Source organism: Engystomops pustulosus, chromosome 3 (assembly GCF_040894005.1).
Source record: "Engystomops pustulosus chromosome 3, aEngPut4.maternal, whole genome shotgun sequence".
Lineage (NCBI taxonomy): Eukaryota > Metazoa > Chordata > Amphibia > Anura > Leptodactylidae > Engystomops > Engystomops pustulosus.
In genome coordinates, this window is record NC_092413.1 from 187,288,493 (window position 1) to 187,315,832 (window position 27,340).

Consider the following 27,340-nt stretch of genomic DNA (forward strand, 5'->3'; position numbering starts at 1 on the left):
GAGCATTTTTCAAAGGGACCATGGTTCGGGAATAAAATGTGTTAATTAATTGAAAAAGAATGTCTTCTGATAAGTTAGCAGATGTATGCAAACATCTACAATCTATTCTTCACTGTTCTGCGCGTATATTATCTCCCGACAAGTTAGCAGATGTGAAGAACAGTGAAGAATAGAATAAAAACAGTGAACACAGGATCATTTAAGTGAAAAACGCAGTGAAGAATAGATTGCAGATGTTCGGCACATCTGCTTACTTGTCGGGAGATACGCTGTCCCGGGATCCGCTGCTCTTCTTCCACTGAAGTCTCCCCGATGTCTCCGTGCCGCTGCCCGATGTCTCCGTGCCGCTGCCCGATGTCTCCGTGCCCCGATGTCTCCGTGCCCCGATGTCACCGTGCCCCGATGTCACCGTGCCCCGATGTCTCCGTGCCACTGCCCGATGTCTCCGTGCTGCTCCCCGATGTCACCGTGCCCCGATGTCACCGTGCCCCGATGTCTCCGTGCCCCGATGTCTCCGTGCCCCGATGTCTCCGTGCCCCTATGTCTCCGTGCCCCTATGTCTCCGTGCCCCTATGTCTCCGTGCCCCTATGTCTCCGTGCCCCTATGTCTCCGTGCCCCTATGTCACCGTGCCCCTATGTCTCCGTGCCCCGATGTCTCCGTGCCCCGATGTCTCCGTGCCCCTATGTCTCCGTGCCCCTATGTCTCCGTGCCCCTATGTCTCCGTGCCCCTATGTCTCCGTGCCCCGATGTCTCCGTGCCCCGATGTCTCCGTGCCCCGATGTCTCCGTGCCGCTCCCCGGTGTCTCCGTGCCGCTCCCCGGTGTCTCTGTGCTGCTCCCCGGTGTCTCTGTCCTGCTCACCGTGTTCTTCAATGTGTTCTTCACACATATATATTGTTCTTCACATACTATTTTGTTCGCACCGTTCCGCGCGTATCTTCCGACAAGTAAGCAGATGTGCCGAACATCTGTAATCTATTCTTCACTGTGTTCTTTACTGTGTTTTTCACTTAAATGATCCTGTGTTCACTGTGTTCACTGTTTTTATTCTATTCTTCATTGTTCTTCACTGTGTTTTTTTTAATTAAATGCTCGATCTCGAGCAGGGGAAATACTCGTCCGAGCAACGAGCCATTTCGAGTACCTTAATACTCGAACGAGCATCAAGCTCGGACGAGTATACTCGCTCATCTCTATTTAAAATGTATTTGGAAGGAGTGCAGTGACTGGCACAGGCTTGGGGCATTCATCAGTTATTCTGCTGGGTACATGAAACATCTAGCATATAAGGAAGGACAGAAGCAGGTGAATGGTTGGTAGGTTTAGTGGCTGGACCTCCCAAATGTGATGAGACTGGTATGGGATGAAGCACTATGGGAAGTGTAGTCGCTGCATCTCAGAACGCCGCTGACTATTAAGTCAGATATGCACTGAGGATTCAGCTTTTGTAGGATGGTAATAAATATTCATGATATAAGTCAGTGGTGATGAAACTATGACATGGGTGTCAGATCTTTTTTTGTGTTAGAGGTGGTCCCCTACTTAAGAACACCCGACTTACAGACAACCCCTAGCTACAAACCTCTGGATGTTGGTAATTTACTGTAGTTTAGCCCTAGGCTACAATGATCAGCTGTAACAGTTATCAGAGGTGTCAGCAATTAAACTTTATTCTTTATCCTGGTTCTTATGACAACCCAACATTTTTGAAACCCAATTGTTACAAAGACCAAAAAAATTCTGGTTGGGTTTACAACTATAAAATATACAGTTCTGACTTACATACAAACCCAACTTAAGAACAAACCTACAGAACCAATCTTGTACGTGGTGTTAGCCCCGAGTCCTATTTATATTCACATTATATTTCATAAATAGATGACAAATGTGGGTCCTACCTGTGGAACCCACACCTCAGGAAAGAGGAACCGATGACCTACGGAGAGGGGGCAATACATGCGCGCCCATTCTCCATTTAGCAAGTCATAAACAGTTGGTGAAAATCCCTTTTAATAATTGAATATGCTTGCAATTTGTAACCCTCTGGAATAAACTATACTAACCTTATCTAGAAGGGTGGACACCCACAATGTAAAAGCCCCAAATAAAATCTCTCCTGTTTCTCCTTAACTTGTACATTACTGATTTTAATTAGACTTTAATAAATTCAATTTTCCCAGACCAAATGTTTTTTCAGATTTCATTATTTCTCATTTACATGCAGTCAGATTACATGTAAAGGTCATAGATACAAATAGCCCCTGGAGGCATTTTCTGCAAACATTTAATTTACAATTAGTATTATGGGCTGTGAGACACCTGCTCATCTTCAATGAAAAGCTATTGAGCTCTGCCATACGGTGCTACGTCACTATGTACAATGACATAACCCCTGTGCAAAATAATCGTATAACGTTACTTGTTCTAGCATAATGGAAAATACTGCCTGAAAAAACATTGTAATATACATCGGAGCTTTATACTGTACTTAGGGCCTGTGTATAGATCACAGCAATAGTGGATTATTATATAGGTGGTTTGGCTGTTGGAAGGGAGTCGGCAGACCCTCGCTGTTTTCAAGAAGTTTGAACTGCATCTAACATGTATTTCTAACGTATCCTGTGGCTACGTTCTTTTGTGTTACTTTACGTGTGTTACTTTGCCTATTTGGATTAAAAGATATATTACTGCTACCTAAAGGTGCTGATGTTTATACCAGGCACAAGGCGGCAAATAGTTGGGTGCCAACAAATAAATCCTGCATGAATGTATATTAGAGATGTTGGGGGGTCTTAGTTTCAAGTGTTTTTGCATACAAGTGTTTGCAGCCTGTTGACATTGTGACACATATGACTGTGCAGGAGCTGTACAAATAGTAGAAGGTTTTTCATCCAGACAAATTACAAATGTGTCTGATTTAAAGTCAATTTACATCAATTATTGGACAGTTTCCTTGTATTTTAAGTTAACCAGAGCACTGTCAGGCCCATCAATACAAATCAATTATCTTTTACAGCCTTTTGTACACCATGACGAAGCTTGCTGGAGCACAACCATCAGCCTATTAGGCCACACCAATATTGCATTTAAGGTGTGTTCTCATGAAGACAAAATTCTTAAATATACTTAGGATAACAAAATAACACACTCTAATTCACTGTTATTAACAAAAATACAGCATTTCACAGATGTAAGTCCAACCTGTCTCTATCAGTCCTGGTGTTTTTTACAATTACCTGGATCCGACCTTAAATATTTTGACTATGATCGGATTCTTCTCATGAATAGCTTCTCTTGTCTGCACACTGAAGTGCTCTCTGCCTTCTGCCCCTCTGCTCTGGATTAAAAGACCAGCTCAGACACAGGCACTTCCTGCCAGCAAGCAGTATCATGCAGAGTTTACAAATTACAGACACAACAAGGTTTTTATCCGAGGGGAGGGAGGCGTAGCAGAGCTGACTGTGTGTGTGTTATAGGAGAGCTGAGTGTTTCACTGTGTCTTATATCCATCTCATGACTTAGATCTGTCACATCTCTCTTTTCCTATGTGTTAGGTATTAGTAGACTGTTCAGAAGTTTAATGAACGTGTAGATAAACCCTGTACCCTGACAATCTAAGCACATTGTCAGCACACAGAGTCTCATGGCACAGAGGGATCATAAAATGTCTTCTCAGATAACCCCTGCACACAGTGTTTTACTACTGGAAAACCCTGCATATTAACTTAACCTTTAATTATTCACTCATCTCTAGTTGCAATCCAGAGGTGAGTCTCCCTCTAAATCTCTCCAATTTAGCAAATGATAGTAAATTATATATACATACTATAAGCAGTATTGATGTAAGTAAAGGACATCTACCACCAGGATGAAGGCTTGTAAACCAAGCACACTGACATACTGGTGTGTGCCACCTCTGGTAGGATCTGTTCTTTTTTTAGCTTCTTATACCCTTTTTTCTTGCAAAAAAAGCCTAATAAAATTATTCAAATGAGCCTGTGGAGTTCTAGGATCCATAGGTGTTAATGAAGCCTTGAGCCCTCAGGCTCATTTGCATAATGTAAAAACTTTTTTTTTTAAGAACAGGGGCATAAGAAGCTAAACGATGCTTTATCTGATGGTGGATTTATTTCAGTAAGATATAAAAATCACTGATGAATTTAGGCTTTGGGTTTCTTTGCTTTCTTCTTAGCTCCTTCCCTCTCCATATATTTTTATGTTTAATTTACTGCTTTACTGAATTAAGGAGACCAACATGGATAAAGAAGTGATTTAAGAGTAAATGTCAGTTTAGGAAGGGAGAAGGAAATTAGTCTGATAAGTGGAGAAAGTAATTTATTATAAATAGTTTACAAAACTTTTTATACTTACCTTTACTATTGGTATTGGACAAAGTCTATAGAGGTTTATTGATACATCCAAAGTTAATGAACATATCTCCCATATCGATGACTCACATCTGCATCGTCTGTTTTTCTAAAGGAGTTTATTATGTCAAAGCCACTTTGGAAAACTCTACAAAAAAGGAGATTACAATCAACCTGAAAACAAAGCCTCAACTTCTGATGTTAAAAATACCTTATTGTATTACTGAAGGCTGCAGAAGTCTTACCATTATCCTTAAGAACGTCCACCTACTCTTATGTGCCTCTTAAGCTTTTCTAGTACAATGTTCCTGCAAATTGAATATTGATCGAGAGAAGACGCTAAATAATCCTCCCTTTAGATAGGAAATCTATTAATGGCTGATCAACTAAGTGTATCCCCCACAGGCCCTGGCGATTGTTTAACTGGAGTAAATCAATGATAGCATTAGCTCCGGCAGAAAACAAAGGCAGTCACACATGTGGCACTCCCTACAGATGATGATGCTGCAGATATTTTCCGCCTCTGCAGATACTCCTTGAAATACAAGGAAGTTTCTGGAATTGCATAACATTCCCTACGAATACAGAGCACTATGGGAGCACTGGGCTGCGTTGTATCCTATGCATTGGCATCTATTGGAATCTATATACATGTTCTAGATCACTCACATTTCCCCAAACCAGCCATGCTGGAGAAGAGAAGGAGCTTGTCACAATCTAAAAAAAAAAACCTATCATTACTGCACCCAGGCATGGGTTTACCCACGATGCAACTCATTTAGATGACAGGAGCCCAGGGATCGGGGGACCAAACACAATGATTGGAGGCAGGCTCCCTGCTTTTATATTCTGTATATTTCATCATGGGGGTAGCTTTGTTTTGGGGTTCCAGAAATTTTAGATGAGCCTGATTCTGAGAAATATAAAGTACGCCCTGGAAGGTATCGTTCTCCATGCAACAGGAATGTCAGAGCTGGAAGTCCAGGACAATGTGTTTTATACCTCTTCAGCCAAAGTTTGGCATTGAATTATGATAAATTGGCTCAAATTTGATTAAATGGGTAGAACCAAAAGGTCACTTCTCTCCTAACCAAAAGTGTCAAACAATTAGGTCCCAATTAGTCATAACTGTTGACTAAGAATCTCGATTGAACACTGATGCATGAGTGTGAACAAAACTCCATTCCCTTAAATGGGGCTATGGCAGTGTTAGGGTACATTCACATGTACGTCTGCCCGTCTGGAGAGGAGGAGGGATGAGCACTTCTCACCCCTCCCCTCTTCATAGATCAGTGCATGGCCAGAACTGTAACATGGCAAAATATAGGACATGTCCTATATTTTGCCGTGCACGGTCACGGTGAGCTGAAACAACATATGCTCACCGTACTGTGATCGGGCACCATAGACATCAATGGGGACCGATATGCGCCCGTAAAAAGGTGCTGTCGCATTTTGGTCCCTATTATGTTTGTGTGAATGAGCCCTTAGGGCATTAAGTGTGGACATAGGTCATCCCACCCCACCATGACCACACGCAACACCCAAGGATCCCAATAATAGCACTTACAGTCGATAAACTGACTTGTATAACCAGCAGTATTTGCACAATGGGGCTTCTTTACTAAGGGTCCCGCGGCCGCATTTCCGTCAGGTTTTCCAACTTTTTGGGGATTGTGCCGCCGGGACAGGGAGTTAGAAGGGCATTGTGTCACACAAAACACATACAGGATAGCGGGCGCACGATGTAAGTGTACAGGATATAGGCAGAGATCACTCGAACACTCCGGATCGGGGAACCCATAGGACTGGGTAAGTAAATGTGCCCCAATACTATGGACTTGTTGGTAATGAATATGGCTGGCACCTCAATAAAAACGTAGTAGGGTGTCTGCATAGTTTTGGCCATATACTATACAGGCGGTCCCCTACTTAAGGACACCCGACTTACAGACAACCCATAGTTACAGACAGACCCCTCTGACCTCTGGTGAACCTTTCTGAATGCTTTACTATAGTCCCAGATTGCAATGATCAGCTGTAAGGTGTCTGATAATCCTTGGCCCCATTACAGCAAAAAATGTTTAAAGAAAATTTTTTTCGTCTGGATCTACAATTTTAAAATATACAGTTTCGACTTACAAATTCAACTTAAGAACAAACCTCCAGACCCTATCTTGTACGTAACCCGGGGACTGCCTGTATATTGGAAAAACATATTATTATTTTAATATAGAACAAATACACTTTATTTGATAAAACTGTAAATGCTATATTTTCACCGCATTTATTCAGTATTCTTAAAATAAAACAAAAATTCCGCATCGGCGCCTTTTTATGTAGGAGATGTCATAGTTTATATCACGCATATCCCAATTATTTGGCGTAGGACAGACTTGCTAAGTCAAGTGCTTCTTCTAGCCAGCATTTTAATATAGGAAAGACACATGAAATATGGCAAAAATGTGTATTCTGGAGTCACGGTGACCTGATGCATTGCATTATAATGGATGAGAATGAGATGACACACTGTAGTCATTGCTACTGACACAAACTATATACTTCCATGTCTCACCTCTAGGAGAGTGCATAAGAGAGTGTGCACAGTATCAGGTCAGCAATACGCCAAGTAATGCCACTTCCATCCAATTAATTCCCCTGGCATCTGGCCCCCGCTAGATACAATGCTTCATCTTCCAATGCTTCGTGCTTATTTCTGTTTGTTTCTTTATTTCTTCCTATTTCCTCCGTTGTCGGGTCTTCCGAGTGTCACTCCAATTATGTATCAAGAAAAGATTGATAGGATCTGTGTGATGCTGCCATTTAGGTGCCTTCTTCAGATGAGCCATTTACTGTAAGTGGGACACAAACAATACACGTCAATGTAGTTGCTGTGTCTTCTAATTGGAAATCAAAAATGTTCCCGTTTGCTCTTCCTTATTTCAAGAAAAATGATATGATGATGATGGTTCAAAATAAATAACAGCCATTAATGTTGAAATTTGGGACATGGCAATATTTTTAAGCCTCATTCGCAAAGAATAAGCAGAGCAAAATAGAAAAATCAATGGGTAAAATATTCAGGTTCTTTTAGATAGATCTTCAATAAGCCTGAACTTGAATATTAATGAAGGGGCAAGCAAAATGGGGCAATGCTGTCTAAGATTTAGGTACTATTCACACCACCAACTTTCCCCACCAGGTGAGATCTAACAATGGTAAAAGCGGACCTTGTTCACCCATGTCTCTTGGTACTAAAGAACCAAAGCTAGGGGATTCTGAAGTGACACTCCTAAACTTGACTCATCTCTGCTCATTTTCACATGACTTTGGAGAAGATCTATTATAGGATAAAGAGGGAATTCTATAAAAAAATATTTCATGCCCTACCTGAGGGGACTAGTAGTTTTATGCTGTCAAATCTGAAGACAGGTTCCCTTAAATCTTATGCCACCTATTATCTTTCTTACTTTGTGAAAGAATTGGGGTTTCTTTACTAAGGGTCCGTGGATAGTATTTCCGTTGCACTTCCCGCCATTTTTGGGATTTGCGCCGCTATGACAGGTATTTAGCAGGGGATTGTGTCGCATGAGATCAGATTTTGGTGCAGCAGCACCGGCTTTCATGGGACAGAAATCGGGGGGCAGACTGTCGGATTTGGACAGAGCGCAGGATTTAACATTCAATTTGTGTCGCAAGACAATGCACTTACATACACGAGGAAGAAGATGGTGAACTCTGTCGGACCTGAGGGATTGCGCCGGAACGGGTAAGTAAATGTGCCCCAAGGGGGCACATGTATCATAAGTCTGGCTTTGTCCGTCTGTTTTTTGGGGCTTTTCTACTTGTCAGATGTATCTTAGCGTTTTTCCTTATTGATACATGTGGTGATTAGTCTGTAGTGAATTTGCAATTTTTTTTTTAAAGTCTTTAAAAGTCTCCAAAAGTCGCTAATTTCTGCAACTGGTCAGGAGCAGCCATAGATTTACAACTTTTTTGCGACTTTTTTTAAAAAAGTTGCAACTTTCACATTTGGACTCTGGAACAATGCAGGAAAACTAGACAATGGCAAACTTTTATGTGCAAAAAATGAGCACCATCAAAAGTCTAAAAAATTTATCAAAAAGGCAAGCCAAGTGTTTGATACATTTGCCACACATTGTAATATTTATGTTGTGATCACTTTTTCTAGAAATTTCTATTGCGAGATACTTTATTACACTGTATATGGTACATGTTTTACAACCGATGTCTATGAAAAAGAAGTATAAATGTATTTATTTAGATCTTCTTTATCAGTTGATTTTAGTTGCCATTTGTTTCTTTGTATATAAAATTTGCATTTTTCCATCACAGGTTATTGTAATGGTTTCCAGAATGACAGAAAGAACTGCACATATTATTCTTTAAATGGTCCTTTGGTTCTTTTAGTTGTTTGGGAATTAAAGGTTGACCTATGCCAATATCAATGTATATCAGCAATGTGTCCGTCCGTCATCAGATAATTTTTTAGTTTCTACTGACATGAGCTTTAGGACTGGAATAGTAAAGAAGTATATCTCTATACTCATTAGATACAGAACTGATACCTGTACATGGTTAATTGAACTATCTCCCCTGCTGAGCAGTAATGCAATGCAATGCAATTATTCTCTACTGGTTAGGTAACCTGTGGTGCTTCTGAGAAAGGTTGGCCAGGCATGAAAGAACTTATAGCCAAATAATCCAATCTAGATAATTATTCATTTCTTCTAATGATTTAGTTTCATCCTGAAGACATGAAGGAAAAATGATTCAAAGTTTCAGGATATCTCTTTGTAAAATACCTGCTATTATAGCATACATACAATATTTGGCAGACATACAGACAGCTATACCATACAACTTGAGTGAAGACCCTGCTGTTGGGTGTAGTAGGGATACTAACTATACATACAGGGGACATTGCCCCATTGTGTGTCCCTGCCGCTCCGATGGCACTGGACATATCGGGAGGCTCTGGCACACTCTGCTACCAACTGCACCCCTAGGCAACTGGATTCCCCGGGTACCTAAATGGTTGGCTTTAGCGATGCTTTGCACTGACTTGGTCATGGTTGTTTGCTCCAGGCCTTGTCCACGCTGGGCAGGTGGATTGTAAGAAGAGGGAGGCAGTGCTACGGTGGAAATAATTCTCCCTGGTGCAATCCCGGTGTATGCATGTGTAAAGGATCCCCAGGTAGATGGAAGATAGGAGGCCCTTGATCTTAGCAGCAGCCAGGAATCACACATAGACAAGAGATTTAAAACATCAACTCATTTATTCCAGAACACGAACACAGCAAAGAGAACAAGCCAAGATAACAGTCCAATATGCCCAGATCATGCAGGAGGCCTTATATCTGCAGGCCTGGTATCTGGATGTGTGCTATTCCCCAGCACTCATGGAAAGAGAATGTCAACTGGCCGGGAACTTTCCAGCCACAAGGAGTTTTATAAATTTTACCTGGGGTTGGAGTTTTCCAAGGCCCAACACTATCACAGGCATGAACTTGCCAAACATTCAAAGTGCAGCTGCAGCAGATGTTTCCTTTGGTGATGCAGCACTGGGGGCCACATCAGATTTGCCAGTTACCTGGGATGGAACGGCAGCTGCAATGGATGACTCAGACACCCTCAGGGTCTCTTGTGGAGGTACATTCATGTCCCCGTTGACGGATGAGTCCTGATCATATGACCCTCATAAAGGGAACCTGTCATCAGGAAGGTAAATTCTAGTTGATGACAACTAGGTTCCAAAAGCCTCTGGCATGTTGATTTAAAAAATGCCTTTGTTGTGCATCTGAATAATTATACTAATTTCTTTAACATTACCTGACTTCCTGCCAGCAGAATGTGGTCCCTAAAGGGTGTAGTTCAAATGACACGAGTCGTGTTCTCCACAAGGCCTCCTCTCTTCTCACTCACCATCCTCCCCCTCCCTCAGACTCTTCACTGCTACCTCCCCACTTACATCAGCTCAATACTGCAAACAATTCCAGTTTCACCCCTTTTCCCCCCGGGGCTCACCATAGGGAGTCAGTTAATGTTAAAGAAACAATTAAAAAGCATTATTCGGATGCACTACAAATGCATTTTTGAAATCAACATGCCAGAGGCTATAGGAACCTGTCATCATGTAAAAATGACTATCCTGTTCCCTTTAACAACCTAGCTTAGGGTTATGTTCCTCATCTTATCAAGCTGCCATTGTAGATTACTACTACATGTAGATAGTTTGTTAGTAACATCGTTGAAGAATTTCAGAAATGAAATGTGTGACCAAAATAGAAAATGTGTATTTACCCTGCTTGGATTCCCGGTTCCAGCGTCGCAGTGATCAGCAGGGCCAGAAATATGTGTCATTCTACCTGCTTTTTCGGTGTCTCAGAGGCACCTAGATATTGCATGTTCTACATCATGGGGGGCTGCAGAGGTCATTGGCTGAAGTGGATCCTGTAGCCCCAAGCAATTACAACATGAATTGGAAGTATAGCCAAATCAGTAAGTCTCTTCCAGAAGGAAAAGATGATCGGGGGCATTTCCTATTTGTCTAACCTGTCTTTTCTGGACCGGAATCCTACATATGGAAGGAGAATCAAGCGGTTTCAGGACCTTTGGAGGACCTTGAAAGATCCTGAATGCCTCTTCAATACATTCGTATTGAGAGCAGGAACAGATGTGCAAGGATTTCATGGGTGAAGGTCCTCTCAGTATAACATTTGGTGGGTGGTTTGGGTGGCCATGGGCCCCCTAGAAGGCTTGGGCTCTGGGCTACTGGCCACCTATATCATAATCCACTACTGCCAACACTTCACAGCTTCTTGCTTCAAGACACTTGTTTTGGCGCAATGATTGGTGCATAATAAGACCAACAAAAAGCAAGTGTCCCAACTTCTAAGCCCCTTCATGAATGTTTATACCAATCCAAGGCTTCAACCTCAGGAGTTTACAAATTACTTCAGGGTGATATGTTCTCCAAGTAAGTTCCACAAGTTCTCTATTGTTAAACTGGATAAGCACTTGTAAAGATTCCACAGATGGGGACCTTCATGAATGTTGTTTGTCTTTTCTGACAATCATTTATTTTTCTTATGGTGCGCCCAAAACATTAAAGGGGTTTTTCCACCAAGTAAGTTAGACCCTATCCACAGGACAGGGCCTAACTTGCTAATCAGTGGGGGTCTTGGTTATTAACAGTTCATGAGAACGGAGAGGGGGATCCGTTAGTGTCTAAGGTACCTCTGTTGGACTCCTCCATACTCCACTCATCTTGGAGAGTGCTGAGGGGTCCAACGGAAGTACCTCAGACCTTATCGGACCCCCGTTTTGTGATCTGTGGGGGGCCTCATCACGGAGACCCCCACCGATCAGCCTTAAATAATGCAATGTTTTTGAGGCACTGCATTGTCAGTATGGCAGAGGAAACTTGTCTGGCTGTGAGAGAATGAATCAGGAAAATATATTTGCATATTCCTTACCCAAAATTCTCAGCTATCTTGAAGACTAAACAATGGCCTGCAAAAGCAGAAAAATAATCTGGTTTATTTATTTTTACACAACTAAATATCTCCATTCTGACATAATTACTTTGTTCTGAAGAAATAAAGTATAAAGCTTCATTCTTGGAGGGTGGTAACAGTGCCAATGTTAATGTTTACATTCTATTTTAAATCACTGTGGCAAAATATGCCATTTTTACCATTTTTTGGGGGCCCAACAGGAAAATTTGTGACTATGTTGAGCAAAATAGTAAATATGTTTCTAGGTTGTGTTCACATTTCATGGTCAAATCAAAATATGAGCCATTACAAGTATACGCTACTGATTGGAGAGATTTGGGACCCTTGAAGAACATGCATGGACTAACAAATTTCACTTTGTGTTACTTCAACAGTGGTGACCTGGCAGCCATGTATGGACCCGTGGACAAACTCGGGAGCAGTGGAGGAAACAGCTTCAATGACACATCCACCAGTAACCTGGGCAGTTCTATCACAGCATGCAAGAAGGTACACAACTATTTCATTCCTTCTCCTTTGAAATTGATATTATTAATCAATCTGTGTCTATAAAGAAATAAGACAAAAAAGCTCAGCTTCCAAATCTCCCCGGAAGTAAACCAGCATTGTGTAGGACATTTTAGATATTTTCCTTGTGAATTGTCATTTTAGAAAACCAATCTGTCACAGCATTTATGGAAGCTCATCAGATTGCACATAGTGTTCTAAATCCAGGCAGCATGTTACAGAGCAGGAGGAGCTGAGCAGATTGTACATAGTGTCCTATCTGCAGGCAGCATGTTATAGAGCAGGAGGAGCTGAGCATATTGTACATAGTGTCCTATCTGCAGGCAGCAGGTTATAGAGCAGGAGGAGCTGAGCAGATTGTACATAGTGTCCTAAATGCAGGCAGCATGTTAAATAGCTGGAGGAGCTGAGCAGATTGTAGATAGTATCCATTATGCAGGCAGCATGTGCAACACCCTCGCCGATGCAATGGCGAGGTAGGGTTTGCGAATACGTCCCACCTGCATGTAATCACCTTACACTACATGGTCCTGATAGGACATAGCGGTATTGCAGTGGTGAATCCTGCCTGGCAAGGCAGGAGTTAAGTATTTTGTATAATGCCAGATGCTGTTATCCAATGATATGTGTTACATCCTGTGCTCTGTAAGCTGAGATGTGATTGGAGGAGCAGCCACCACCTGACCAAAGGAAGGTAATAAAACCTCTGGCCAGGAATGTTCTAGAGGTCTTTCTAGGGAGATTCCAGTGTAGGAGAATCCTAGAGATCAGTGAGTGAGTGAGCAATCTCAGTCCAGCCCATACCAGAGCAGGAAGAGCCTAGCCCCTGCCTCTGAAGAGTGGAGCAAGAAGACTAGAGTAGTGTAGTGAGGAAAAGGGGTATCATCTTACCTTTAAAGGTGATACCTGAAGCCCTACAGGACAAGCTGAAGGTTCCTACCAGGACACAGCTGCCTCCCAGCCTGCCCTCTACATCCAGGCTGGTGAACTATCTCCTGAGGCTCCCTCCAATTCACATCTCAGCACTCCATCTACCTGTTAAAGGCACGTTTGCTGCGGTTCCTGCGGTTCAAATAAAGAACTATAAGTTGTTTTCTTCAACTTCTGTCTCCGTCTGGTCCCTGCTAATACGGCTGCCTTCATCACCGGCACCCTGTCCATCACCCAGAGACTCACCCTCGGGACATTAAGGGGTTGCCCCAGGGAGATCCGCTATAGCAGCCTCTCCCTCATCTTTTCTTGCCAACACCACCCTGCTGGAGACCTGCCAGGCTGTAGGACAGCCCTCCGGTTCCCCCGTACCAAGCACCGTGACAATAGCGTGCTTAGGCCGCAACCGCCAGCCACTCCGGTACCGCGGGCCCCGGCTGTCTCCAGGCCTCACCTCAAGGGCTAGGCCCCGGTGGGGGATGTTGCAAGTGGCGTCACGAACAGGATATAGACTTCTGTGCCTTATTACGGCATTAAAGACTTTCCTTTATTGAAAAGACTGTGCTGCCTAACCCTGCTGCCATCCGGGTTTAGGCCCAAGGACTTGTGTGTTTCTGGAATGAACTGTGTTATACTGCTGCCATGTGCTGTCGAGCGCCGCTCCCGCACTCCAGAGGTTAATCCTGGCAAGAACTGTACCAGCTCTGCTACATCCGGCGCTGCCGCGCCTGAAGATTTTTACCTCAGAAACAGTGGCGCAGCAAATAATTCAAGCCCGCCAAAACCTTCACTGGCGGGAAACCCAGATGACGCATCAAGCTCCACCCACGCGCGAAGGGCGCGAACCCCGCCTCCTGTGGCGCAGAAAAAATTAGAGCCCGCCACAGCTCTTGGCGGGAAGGACTTGGACTCCTCCCACTGGCTAGAGGCGGACTTCCTGCCCTGCCTCAGAGAAACGCCAGAACTCGAGTGGATTTTGGACAGTGAGGACAACATCATGTGGGGTCCTCCGCCCTTCCCTCCTGTGGAGCGGCCTGAGTTCTATGAAGTTCTAGAGACTATGGTGGTGGTCTCTGCGCAGCCGGTCCGGAGACCTTCCGCTGGACATCGGCTGCACCGAGGATTGACTCGGGCCTTCGTCACCCGGACGTGTTATCAAACGGTGACGCAGTACCAGGTCCCACCCGGGCGGTTCCTGATACCTATCCCGGTGACCATCCCGGTACCGCAGGCCCACGTGGAGGCGCCACGTGGGGAGGCTCCGACCCCTGCAGAGCCAACGCCTGGGCCTATTGCGGCTGTGCCACCTGCTCCGAGGCCTACCATCCCTGCTGTTCGGCCTACCAGCCCTGCTGTGACGGTTCCTGATCCTCCGGCTGCTCCCGCTCCTGTTCCGGCACCTGCCCGATCAACACGGAGATCCGAGCCTGCACCGGAGCCACGAGCCCCAGCACTGACACCTCCGCAGCCACGTGGCCGAGGTGAGGCCGCCCGCCAGCGACTCCGGGATGCTGTCTCGGAGCAGCGACGCCGCGAGAAGGAGGCCCAACGTTACATGGCCGGCCGGTCTACAGCTGGAGCTTGGGTGGAGAAGAACCGCACCACCGGCATGGTCCGGTTCTTTGATAAGCAGCGGGGCTATGGCTTCGCCACCCAGGACTACACCGGACGGGAAGTATTTATACCCCGCCGGTCCGTCAAGAGGCCTGATCTGCCGGAGAGCCAGCACAACCTGAAGCCAGGCGAGTGCATTGAGTTCTCCCTGCAAGAGGGGCCCCGAGGACCTTGGGCGGCTGGTGTGATCCGGATCCCCGACTCCGATGAGGACCGCTACTACCCGCACGATGACTGGTATGAGGACGACGAGTGGCCGGAATCTCCGAACACCTCTTCTTCCTCGGCTGCGAGTCCCCGGGCGGTGACCCACGTGAATGCCCCATCCACGGTAATCGTGAGTACGGGTCCCATCGCCATCCATGGGCCGGGCATGATACAGGGCGCCACCCCCACCGTCTCCCCTGCCGGGAGCATTGCCAGGTCCCGCGGCTCTTCTGTGGGAGAAGACGTTCCGGCTAGCGAACCTTGTCCGGAGGTTCCATCTAGGCCCACATCTCCCCTTGCCGGTTACCAATGGGGTGATGACCCGGCCCCGGAAGAACCGGAGCTGGAAGGAGCCGCGGCTCGGCTGCCGGGCTCTGTTTATTTCTTCTTGGACCCCTCCGTGGTCCCTGGCTCAGTTGAGCCCCCGGCTGGAACAGCCGACATCCCGGGCGACAGCGCTCTTCCCCTGAAGGTCCGGAGGATGTTGCTGCACCTGCAGTACCCACTACTGCCACCGGGTGTCCCCAGCCGGCACCTACTCCCGCTGAGGATGCACAGGATTCCCTGCTGACTTTGGATCCTGCCCCTGCTGAACCCAGCGAAGGTGCATCTGACTAACCCCTGAAGGGCTGTCGCCCTCTCCAGGTACTATGTCCATTGTACATATTGTATATTTATTTCCTCTTATCCCGAAGAGCCAGAGACTTTCCTGCAGCGACTCTTACCCTTATTTATCTCAGTCAAGAGATTATACACTGTCATGTGCTATGATAGCACCCTTCCTCTGCCACAGCAGAGATTTCATCAAAGGACTCTGTCCCTCTCCAAATAGAGGAGACCCTTTGCTTCTTCATTGCACTTTTCCCCCACATCAAGGGCTGTACCCAGAAGATGGACTTTGTCAGTAGAGACCTTCTGAGAGACTTTTGCCAGATACTCCAGGGAAAAGTTGCTATGTCTATTGATTATCATTTTGCACTTAATGCCTTCCTTTTTAGGTATGGACATTCTGCTTGCACTTTTTATGCCTTTTCTTTGCAGGAAAAGAGACATTTGCTATCGCGCTACCCTGCGTAGCCTATCCACCTCTGTAACGTTTGCAATGTTATAAGATGTGTACCCATTGGGCTCCTAAGCCAATGTGATCTTAACCTGTTTGCACACTGTCATATCTGCCAGTAGTCTGCATTAACCCTTTCATAGGCTTTTCAGGTTGTAGTGTGGCTGTGTCGGACCGTCTTTTTATGTAAAACACTGACCGCTACCTGATCCCTCAAACTGAGGTTTGCACGTGGGGGTAGTCCGTAAACTGCGGGTCCTAAGGGGACCGGGGGTGTTACAAAGATAGCACCTGGATGCCACTCATACATGGGTAAGGTTGTCAGTCAGGAGGTACTTGTGTCGCATATGCTAACGCAATGCAGATATACACACTTATATAATTGCCGCCAGGGAAGAAGTGTTGATAAAACAAATATACAGGCCTTGGTGCAAGGAGTGGATTACAGGACACGACTCCACACCTTTCCTACTGTACAGTTCGGTTTAATGGCGTCAGCGACCAATTGTCATACAGCTACATATTTTTGTCTTAGTCCGACACCAACCCAGGTGCCTGTCTCCAGGACCATGGGCGGTTTGTCCCTACACCTCACATAGCCTGCACTTCCTAGAAGTGCCCTTAGCCCCCTCTGTGCCCAAACCATCGGTAATCGAGCCGAGGGCGGCTCTTTCAATTGCCCCCGGGGTATGCAACACCCTCGCCGATGCAATGTCGAGGTAGGGTTTGCGAATACGTCCCACCTGCATGTAATCACCTTACACTACATGGTCCTGATAGGACATAGCGGTATTGCAGTGGTGAATCCTGCCTGGCAAGGCAGGAGTTAAGTATTTTGTATAATGCCAGATGCTGTTATCCAATGATATGTGTTACATCGTGTGCTCTGTAAGCTGACATGTGATTGGAGGAGCAGCCACCACCTGACCAAAGGAAGGTAATAAAACCTCTGGCCAGGAATGTTCTAGAGGTCTTTCTAGGGAGATTCCAGTGTAGGAGAATCCTAGAGATCAGTGAGTGAGTGAGCAATCTCAGTCCAGCCCATACCAGAGCAGGAAGAGCCTAGCCCCTGCCTCTGAAGAGTGGAGCAAGAAGACTAGAGTAGTGTAGTGAGGAAAAGGGGTATCATCTTACCTTTAAAGGTGATACCTGAAGCCCTACAGGACAAGCTGAAGGTTCCTACCAGGACACAGCTGCCTCCCAGCCTGCCCTCTACATCCAGGCTGGTGAACTATCTCCTGAGGCTCCCTCCAATTCACATCTCAGCACTCCATCTACCTGTTAAAGGCACGTTTGCTGCGGTTCCTGCGGTTCAAATAAAGAACTGTAAGTTGTTTTCTTCAACTTCTGTCTCCGTCTGGTCCCTGCTAATACGGCTGCATTCATCACCGGCACCCTGTCCATCACCCAGAGACTCACCCTCGGGACATTAAGGGGTTGCCCCAGGGAGATCCGCTATAGCAGCCTCTCCCTCATCTTTTCTTGCCAACACCACCCTGCTGGAGACCTGCCAGGCTGTAGGACAGCCCTCCGGTTCCCCCGTACCAAGCACCGTGACAATAGCGTGCTTAGGCCGCAACCGCCAGCCACTCCGGTACCGCGGGCCCCGGCTGTCTCCAGGCCTCACCTCAAGGGCTAGGCCCCGGTGGGGGATGTTGCACATGTTACAGAGCAGGAGGAGCTGAGCAGATTATATCGACTTTGAATCGGAAAACTGGCGGAATTTTTTTTATTTATTCCCTTGCTGCACCTCTTGCGCTTTATCTATGAAGAGGCAGCGCCACAATATTGGTGCTTTTCCAACACTCAAGACTTGTTCTGTTTTTTTGGCAAAAAGTTGTGTTACCGCTTGTGAATCCAACACTTTTCTGATGCTTCTAGTTTTGTGGCCCAAAAAGAGAGCAGATGAAAGTAAGTCTAGGGAGTTCTATTTCACCTTCATGAATGTGGACACAGTTCTTAATCTTTTGGTTTGTGCACCGTTCCGCCACAAACTTAAATCACACTGAAAATTATAGCACATTTCCATCGCCACCCTGCGCCAAAATGAATAAATGCCCCGCAGGGTCCTATCTGTAGGAATAATCTTATAGAGCAAGAGAAGTTGAGCAGCTTGTGAATAGTGTCCTATCTGCAGGCAGGATGTTGTAGAGCGGGAGGAGCTAAGAAGATTGTACATAGTGTCCTATCTGCAGGCAGTGTGTTATAGAGCAGGAGGAGCTGAGAAGATTATACATTGTGATCTATCTGCAGGCAGCATGTTATAGAGCAGAAGGAACTGAGCAGATTGTACATAGTGTCCTATCTGCAGGCAGCATGTTATAGAGCTGGAGAAGTTGAATGATTGTACAAAGAGTCCTATCCTCCTATCCTCCTACGGCTAGAACACTATGTACAATCCATTTAACCCCTCCTGCTCTATAACATCCTGTCTGTGCAACTCTAGGTAGGAAGTGTCGCGGGATTGTCCTCCCGCCCAATATATTCCTGGGTGGCGGACCCGTACTCCTTCTTGATATCGACCCAGGTACCTTTGGTGGAACAACCAGCCACGAACTGTTGGGCCTCCCGCTCTAGCCAACTTTGGTCTAAGATGGTGTCCTGCAGGTTCGTGCGGACTCTCGGCACCAGCGCTAGATTAGTCCTTGCTGAAAACGTTGAGAGGCAGATGGCCGCTGGATGGGCTGAGCATCCAGTACGATGACCGTTTCAAATTTGGGGGTGTCTTCCAGGTTGAGCAGTTCTGGTCTCGCCATGATAAAAGCTTCCTGGTCGCTCCACGTGGCACACTGGAGCTCCTCCCCTACATCTAAGTAGATGTGCCATTTGTGCATGGGGGATGGAGCGCAGTCAGCAGCCTGGATTTCGCGTCAGTGACGATTTGGCGGCTGGAATTCCTTGCTGCGCCACACAGTCTTCCACAGGTTAACGCTTTGGGCGCTGCAGTGCCGGATGTAGCAGAGCTGACACAGTTCTTTTGCAGGGATTAACCTAGTGGGTGCTGGAGCAGCGCTTGACAGCACGTGGCGATAAAATAACACAGTTTATGTTGTAGATCACAATCACTTAGGCCTAAACCCAGATGGCAGCAGGTTTAGGCAGCACAGTTTTTGGTAAAAGGACAGTTTAAAGTGCCAGTATAAGGCACAGAAGTAAATATCCTGTTTGTGACGTCACTTTCAACATCCCTCACCAGGGTCTAGCCTTTTCTTGTGGGCCTGGAGGCAGCCTGGGCCCAGAATACCGGAGTGGCTGGCGATTACGGCCTAGGGTGCGCTGATATCATGGTGCTTGGTATGGGGACCGGAGGGCTGTTCCATAGCCTGGCAGGTCTCCAGCAGGTGGTGTGTGTAAGAAATATGGAGGGAGAGGCTGATGTACTGGTTTCTACCTGGGAAAACCCCTGAGAGTCTGTAGGATGAGTCCCTGGGTGATGGATGGGGAAGCCCGTGATGGTAGACAGCCTTATCAAGGGATCAGACAGAGGCAACGGTGTGCAAAACACTTTAGGCTATATTCACACAGACGTTTCCGTAATACAGTACGGTGGGCACACGTCGGCGCCGGGGATAGGAGTAGGGGTGAGCACCACTCACCCTCACCACTCTCCATAACAATATATGGCCACGGCGCCGTATTACAGGAGAAAGATGAGACATGTCCTATCTTTCTCCTGGCTATGGAACGTTACGGTGCTGCACATGTGTGGCACCGTCCAGCTCCCGTAGAGCGCCATGCGCCCACTGCCATGTATGTATAAACGCTGTATATATGTCAGCCGTATATATGTCGGTCGTATATGCGTCCCCATAAGTGTGTATATATTACAGTTCTTTATTGAACCTCAAACAGCAGGCAATGGCCCAAATATGATTAACATCAGATTCTGGTTACTGGAGTGGTCATGGAAAGTGGTCTGCAGGAATAGTGCACCAGCCTGGTAGTAGATGCAAGCTGGGGTAGTTGAGGTGGAGCTGTGTCCAAGTTGTGGAAGCTGCAGCTCTTGGGTTAGAGTCTTCTGACTTAGTTCCTGGGATCAGTACCTGCTGCACACACTGTCTATTTCTTCAATCCAGACTAGACCAGACTGACCAGCTAAGACCGACAGACCATGTGCTCCCTCTGCACAGGGGTTTTATCCTCCCCCTGGTCAGGTGGTAGCACCTCTCCAATCACACTCCAGCTAACAATACAGCCACATAATTGGATAACTACATACACTAATTTAACTATTGCCTTTCCAGGCAGAATCTACAGCTGCAATTTACACTAAGTTCTCCTAGCACTATCCTCTGGGTGAGTTGCGCAGGCTCACCAGATAGATCCTGACATGGAGAGGCAGCTATTCGCAACTACCACCTTCCCTATACATTGGCAGGGGTGTTGCATCTGCATGTGGCAAGTTTTCTTTAAATAATAAATGATGGAACATGTAGGAGAGTTTTCTAAGTGGCTTCAGAAAATAAAAATGTTTACCTGTAATCGCACAGTAGGAGGGCATCTAATGAGTCAGCCATAAGAGGACTTACCGAACTTCTGACTCCCATGCCAAAATGTCATGCTTTGATAAATATATTATTATTTACTAAGGTATTATTAATGATAGCGCCATTCTGTACAGTGTGTGCTCTAAAACCTTCAAATCACAGCTCAGACTCCTCAGTGCGGTTCAGATGAGTCATTCGCCTTCACGTTAAATGTTCAGCTCCTTATTGCAGCAAGTAATGTGCTGTCAGTCCTCCCAGGCCTGCACTTTGCTGGAGGCCAGGCCGCTCTCTGAATGCACAATGCCTCCTGTTTGGTCTCAGCTCAGCAATGATCCATCCACGGCTTGTTTTCCTTTTAATAACCTGTAATTAGGGCGAGTGATTCAATTAACCGAGGTTTCGTGTCTGAGAATGAAGAGATCTGATTTGCAATAAATGATTTGGTTATTTATCGCTCTGATATATGCAGAAGCCATTTAGTTTCTCCAGTTAACACATTGATGTACTGATAATACCATCAAATAGGACTCTAATATCCACTGTATGGACTAGGGGTCCTGTACCGTCCAGAAATAAGGTGGTAAAGAAAGTACAAAAAATAGACACTTAAAGGGGTTGTGCAACAATTCCTTAATATGGTTAATAGGTGTTATCCTTCATTTACACGAACCCTCTTTTAGGCTGTGCACTACTTGTTGTTTCAATAGCTAGTCCTCATGTATTTCCATACATGTCCCCTTGTATTTTTATGGGCTGACACACAAAGCTGTGGCTTCCTCAGCCCAATATATGAGCCGTCTCCCCAAACTTCAAAACTCAGAGCAGGTCATATTTTTGCCCTTGTTTTTGCCCTTGTTTGAAGCTCTGCCCTCCCATAGAAGTCTATTGGAGCATGAAAAATGTGGACGTTAAACAGGTCTCAACCGTGTGCCGTCTATATTTGAGATTCAGTTGAACACATTCCCACTGACTGAACACATTGCATATAATGGGAGTCCTTGCATCATAATATAATAATATGCTGTAATGTAAGGACTACATGTCTGCCGGCAGGACAGCATAGTTTTTACAGTACTATTTCTGCACTTCGGTGGGTGGACAGGGAGTCCTTACATTATATTTCTGTATGATGCAAAGACTCCCTTCCTGTGCATTGTGCAGTTTATGGGATCGGACCAGTATATGGGTCATTTTTCACAGTCTCTTACTAATTTTTCTCCCCTGTCAGTGATGCAGATCGCCTTTGGTCCTGATACTGCCCATTCCCCGAAAACCCAGTGTTCTGTTGATCATAATATGAAATGAGATTCTACTATATGTTAACAGTTCTTTAAGTATTTTTAAATATAAAACATAAAATATTATATTAACATAAATATTATTAAAACAATATAGTAAAAGTAAACTTTAATAATGGGCGTCCTAGCAATAAAAGTCAACAGGGGCCGCAGCTGCCTTGACTGCTTTCAGCCGCTACACAGAACACGGTGCCAAGTACTTCCAAATGATTGCAATGTGTTCATGCCAGGCTTATTCAGTGTCAGTGTCTTGCATCTAGAATATCAATATTAAAGGGGTTGTCTAGTTTGAGCAAACAAATACTATTGTTTGTATTAGGTAAGGTTATACAGTTTTCCAATATCCTTTCTGTATTAAATCAAAGTAGCATTAACAATTGAACATTATTAGGGATTTACTCATCTAAAGGCTAAAGTGAAGGAAAACTACTACTCTGGAGGATTCTCAAATTCTATTTATTTCCAGGGATACCATGTAACAAGTACTTGATGCAAGATGTCCTACAGATTACAGCAGCTCATAACTATTTTTTTTGGGGGGGAGGACTAAGATAAAAGGATTATCGAAAGCTACAGCCCTGACTGATATCCAAAAGTTTAAGGGCATGTTCACAAGTTGCGCTTTGGTTGTGTTTTCATTGCGTTTTAAAACGCATTACAACAGCTGAGGAGAGGGGATTTGCCTAAATACATTACTGTTAAAATTTGCATTTACAAAACGCATTGTAAACGCAATGTTAATGCATGTGTTAACAATGTGTTAACATCACATTAACAAATGTAAATAGTAATGTAATTAGGCAAATCACCTCTCCTCAGCTGTTGTAATGCGTTTTAAACGCAATGAAAACTGAATCAAAGCGCAAAGTGTGAACGCGCCCTAAGGGTGCAGTCACACGTTCTCCTTTTCAGATGCAGTTTTTGAAGCCAAAAGCAGGTGAGGATCATAATGGGTGAGGACTTAGCATTAAGAAGAGCTACTTCTCCTCTATTTTCACTCCACTCCTGGTTTGGGCATCAAAAACTGAACGTGTGGACGCACCCTAAAGTGCACACAAACAGTTACTTGCTATGTTTTTGTATATATAGCCATTCCCTAATCCTAAGGTACAGTATTAACTATAGTAATAGGAAAATGAATGTTAATAACTATAGTATATTGAGCATTTCTCATAACATTATTAGGATAAGGGAGAGAATAGCTATGCAATTCCCATAGATATGAGTAAAAGGAACGTCAAAGGTGGTTGAATGCCAATATCTTATTTGCAACATAATTCTGCGATACATTTCCATTTTCATCTGTTTACATCAACCTTCTGTAATGTTGATTTTTCTGTATACAGTAAATATTGTCTTTACAATATTATTTACAGGTCATCTGCCCCAGCCGATCTACAGATTCATTAGAGTACTGGCTCCAAAATTCCAAAAACCTTTGCAAGATCAGCCTAGTAGAGGAGAGCATGGAACCCAACTGCACATCTGTAAGTAACAGTGTATAGACAATACTGTACTTCTTTCCGTAGGGAACGTCATAGGGAATCAGTCAGTGGTTTTTGGAGAGTTTCTGGACTATAGAGGGACTATATTCCTTGGTTTATGGTTATGAAAACACAAGGGCTGTAGCTTCTACAAGTTCTACAAAGAGGTTCTTCACCTTGAAGTGCTCTCTGAATAGTTCTGCTGACAGGTTCTGTTCAAAGGGGTATATTTGATATGAGAAGAATTACTGCTTTCATTCTAAAATAGCGCCACTCTTATTTATGGGTTGCGGTATTGTAGTTGACCTTATTACAGCAAGGCTGCAAGAGTAGACACAACAGCTCTCAAAAAGGTAGAATATTTTTTGTCCTCTCTGAATTCCCATTTAATGGAATCAATGGCATTATTTTTTCACTTTAATGGCTTAAATACAGGTTTCCTCCAAATGTTTCTAATGTTCTTAAATGGAAGCCCAGATTCTAAACCAGAACTGATCCAGTTATATTTTATTTATATAGTATATGAAATGTGAATATATATAGATTATTAACCCAGAATCTCCATAATCCCTAGTCAAGGTTGAAGATAATCCATTTAGACTGTCAGGATTAGAACTATGATCAATGTCAGAAGTGTAGAATCGTAATTAACTATGGTTATTAGAAGGAGCTTTCTAGACGCCGACATTCGCTGAAGGTCCTGATAATTTACTAGATTTTATGTTCAGGTGGTAACTGTCCAGTTGGTTCAGTGATGGACTGGAGTTCTTTGGGCCTAGAAGTTGGCCACTCTTCATCATAGACCCTACCAACCTCCCAATTTGGCAGTTTCTGTTGTATTTTTGCGGCCCATTATTACGGTAGGATAGAGACTGGGTTCACCGGTGCATCATGTTGGCTAATCTAATACTGATTCATTGGGTTATGTTGGATGCAATGCCAGAGTTCAGTAACCATGTCCATTCTCTGTCCCCATTGAGAGTGGATGGCCATTTCTGATCTCTATTTACATGCAACATCATGTGACGGCTGAAGTCGTGATGACATTTGATGCCAGTAGTACGGCGCATGACTGAAATGGCCAATGTCTCTCAATGTTTATTAACCCTTTCTACTAGTCTATGTAGATTCATTTATAAATATCCTTTATATAACAAAACATTATAGATAAAGGCAAGTTGATCTTTGATGTAAAATAAAGTTAAAAGGTTGGCAAACTCAAAATCTGATTTAATTGTTAAAATATTCTTCTTTCTCTACTTCCTTTGGCACAAAGTCTGGTTACACCTAAAATAAATATATAGTGTATGGCACACATTCACCTACACATCTTCTATGACTAACGTTATCCCTATGAAAGCTTTCCATAGTAGTTTTCAATCAGAAAGAAAGAAGATTACAAATAGCAATATCCATCATCCTCGGCCAAAGGCGCAGAGTACCTGACAAGTACTTCCTTCTATAAGCCACATGAACAGCTACGTTATAAGCTTGAAAGGACAGAGCGCATCACTGGAGGTTTAGGAACAGCTTGATGAGGAGCCGGGCAAAGTGGCAGCTTGCCTGGAGTCCCGTGGGCACGTAATCCAACTCTGCCATAAACAGATAATGAAACGCCTTCACGTGGTTCAGATCGGTTTCTTTCAGCAAACTCTTTAAGATAATCTCCCTCCTATGACACCGGGGAAATTCTGCTGGGAAGAAAAACTATTACATTCTTACAAATAGAACCTAAAGTATTAAGGCACCAGAAATAGAAGGTGTACAAAACACTTGATCCAAAAAATGCATTAAGGAATGGAAGGCTATCAGTTAAAGAAGTGCAGGCAGTGTGGATGGGGACAAAGCTTGTATGGCTGATTTCATTGCTTTCATTGGAGAATAATGGAAGAAATATCTCCTAGGAGCCAGGCGCTAGTCTTACAGAACTTGCCAGAAAAGTAAATGCACTGGTAGGTGACTGCTGCACCTAATAAACAGCAATGTGCCAGCCGTACTCTGAGTTATCCTGCGGGAAACAGACAGTCCTGCAGCTACAGCCTATGTAGTTTAGGATGACATTTTTATCATTTTTATTATTCAGGTCTTCTGCATAACACAAGCTCTGGAGTAAGTTATGGAATACTCAGCAAAAATAAACTGTCTATAACATATTATGCGAATATGCAATACATTATTACTGCACTACCTATTGGACTTACCGTATTTACTTTTTAAGTGTTCAGTTTTTTTGTTTCTGTACTTTTCTCTCTTTTTTACACAATGAGGTTACTACTTTCCTTGGTCAGCACAAAGCGAGAAGCAGGAAGGCAGTATTATATGTACCTCCATCATAACTTTATAGGCAGTACTAAACAGTGCTATACAGTAGTGAATTATAATAAAAGCAGTTTGAGTGGTAGCTTGGGGCCCAAGGCTTCTAAGGGGCCCATGGCCACCGAAACCAAATGCCTAAATTTATACTGAGAAGCGCCTTTAAACGTGCTCTTAAAGGAAACCTACCACTTCAAGTGGCAGGTATAAGAAGAAAATACCGAGCACCAGCTCAGGGTGAGCTGGTGCCGGAGCTTATTTTTGTTAGTGTTTTAAACCGCCGTATCGCGGTTTAAAACACTTTTTAAACTTTATAGCCGAAGCTGCTTTGGCGCAGGGAGGTACGTGCTCGGCGCACCATGCGCACGACCGTGCGCACGGCTACATAGGAAGTGAAGGAGAGCCGCGCGCATGGTAAGCGCTGAGCGCGTACCTCCCTGTGCCGAAGCAGCTTCGGCTATAAAGTTCAAAAAGTGTTTTAAACCGCGATACAGCGGTTTAAAACACTAACAAAAATCAGCTCCGGCACCAGCTCACCCTGAGCTGGTGCTCGGTATTTTCTTCTTATACCTGCCTCTTCAAGTGGTAGGTTTCCTTTAAAACCCATCTCTTTAGACAAGTCTATCACACTCGCTAACTGCATGATTGGTCAACTCTCTTTACTAATCTATACTATGTCCTTCTCCTGTCTGTTATCCAGTAAACAGCAGATATATACCAAGTCAGAAATTGCATGTATGTATATTTTCCCCCAAAATATACATTTCAGGTAAAACCCAGGTGTATACCTGGGATGAGACTTACATCCATAATCATATATAATGATTCACAATCTTACAATTACTGTTTGCTGGGTTTTGGGCTCAGTAGCTGGCATTTCTGTCTGTCCCCGGCCTATAATAATCTGGCATATTTTACTATAATGTATGGCATTATTAGGTTCTGCATTATTTTAGGGATATTTTATTATTTTACCTTTTCTGTATTTTGAGAGGTATTCATTTACCATTAATGAGACTATTTTTGGTAGCTTGTATTGTAGAGTGCTATTTATATCTACATCAATTACAGGAATATATAGTTAGAAGATACCACTACATACTATATACTCAGAAACTTGATGATAAATTTCCCCATATGTCCCTATCTCATTAATAGAGACAGGAAGGCACACTTGGTGAATACCAAGTAGTAACACAACATAAGCAACCCCAACATTGTAAAACCCTTAGAATGAGAATAGGGGAGCATGAAACCTATATATGATTGATGGAGCCCGGAGGTCGGGCAAGAGTAAGGGATGGAAGAGTTAATCGCCATGGATAACAACTGGGTAGCAGAAGTTCCAGATCATAAAGATTATACGGAGTGAAAAGGATCAGGGGTGAAACTACAGGGGTAGCAGCCATAGCAGCTGCTATGGGGCCCACAGTGTCAGAGGTATTTGGTGTGAATATGCTAAAATGTATGTATTTGTGATGTGTATATGCTCTAAATGTGTTTGCATATGTGATGTGTATATGCTGTATGT

The 27,340-nt window shown here is 44.3% G+C and overlaps 1 protein-coding gene across 1 annotated transcript in view; it reads left to right on the forward strand.

Annotated features, from left to right (window-relative positions):
• The window catches only part of SPHKAP (SPHK1 interactor, AKAP domain containing), a 164,268-nt gene that overhangs the window by 55,514 nt on the left and 81,414 nt on the right, over positions 1–27,340 (forward strand). The window contains exons 2-3 of the mRNA XM_072143340.1: positions 12,284–12,398; positions 23,389–23,499. Coding sequence (XP_071999441.1) covers positions 12,284–12,398; positions 23,389–23,499 — 226 coding nt within the window. The remainder of the gene's footprint in view (positions 1–12,283; positions 12,399–23,388; positions 23,500–27,340) is intronic.